This window comes from Loa loa (genome assembly GCF_000183805.2).
Source record: "Loa loa unplaced genomic scaffold supercont3.3827, whole genome shotgun sequence".
NCBI classification, from domain to species: domain Eukaryota; kingdom Metazoa; phylum Nematoda; class Chromadorea; order Rhabditida; family Onchocercidae; genus Loa; species Loa loa.
In genome coordinates this window covers 1-904 of record NW_018112005.1, presented here as the reverse complement: position 1 = coordinate 904, position 904 = coordinate 1, and the positions used below count along the sequence as shown (strand labels likewise).

The following is a 904-nucleotide window of genomic DNA, read 5'->3' as shown; positions in this document are numbered from 1 at the left end:
GACATTAAAAAAGATCAACAAACAATTTGAAAATAAAAAAAGAAAAAAAAGATTCTAAATTTCAGGAATAATGATTTGTTAACCATACCAATCTTATTTTACAACAACAACAACAACAACAACAACAACAAAGCATCAACTGAACTATTATATGAAAATGCTATAGCAGCAAATTTCAACTTCGACAAACATCATCTTAATTCCTTCCTGGAATTTATCCTATTTCAATATTCACTCAATGGTACCTTCCTTGGAATTGTATCATTGAGTGAAAGTAATTTGAATACTTGCTCACAACAGAAGGATAAATTTCATTTTGGAACATTTTATCAAATGAAATGTTTCATTCAACTACAACATTTACTGTATCTTTCTGGTGGTGAACCTATTTTTAGCGATTTATTTATTGTCTTCATGAATAAATCTGGCCAAAAGCAAATGCATACTGTACCAATTATAAATGAAAATATACGATCACATGGAAAATTTATAAATCGTTTAATGTCAAATGAATTTTATAATTCAAAATGGATCCTTACACGACGATTGTATTTCGTCGATTCAATTTCATTAGATGCAACAAATGATGCACAAAATTTGGGTATTATTCGTTTTTTGGAAAAAATTGATATTAAAATACAAATTCAGGTATGTGAAGTTTTCAGAAATTAACAGTTTTGTCTCTTTTTTTATTTGCAAATTTGAATCATAAGAATAATTATTGAATCAAAATTTGAATTTTTGAAAGAATTTTTAAATTCTCTTAAAAATGAAAAAAGAAAAAAGAAAATAAATTGCCACTGTTCTTTTTTTAAAATTTTCTTGGATTTTCTCCTCTTTTTTGAAACTTTCTCTTAAATTCTTTTAAATTCTCTTCGAAAAAAAAAGAAATACTAAAAAAATT

General features: G+C 25.2%; 1 protein-coding gene across 1 annotated transcript; it reads left to right on the top strand.

The window, feature by feature from the left end:
* Positions 1–333: 333 nt before the first annotated feature.
* Positions 334–648, top strand: LOAG_16060 (hypothetical protein; the record flags this gene model as incomplete). The annotated part of the gene is made up of 1 exon (XM_003151549.1): positions 334–648. A coding segment is annotated over one exon (315 nt), but the record flags the coding sequence as incomplete, so codon positions are not given.
* Between the last annotated feature and the right edge of the window lie 256 nt (positions 649–904).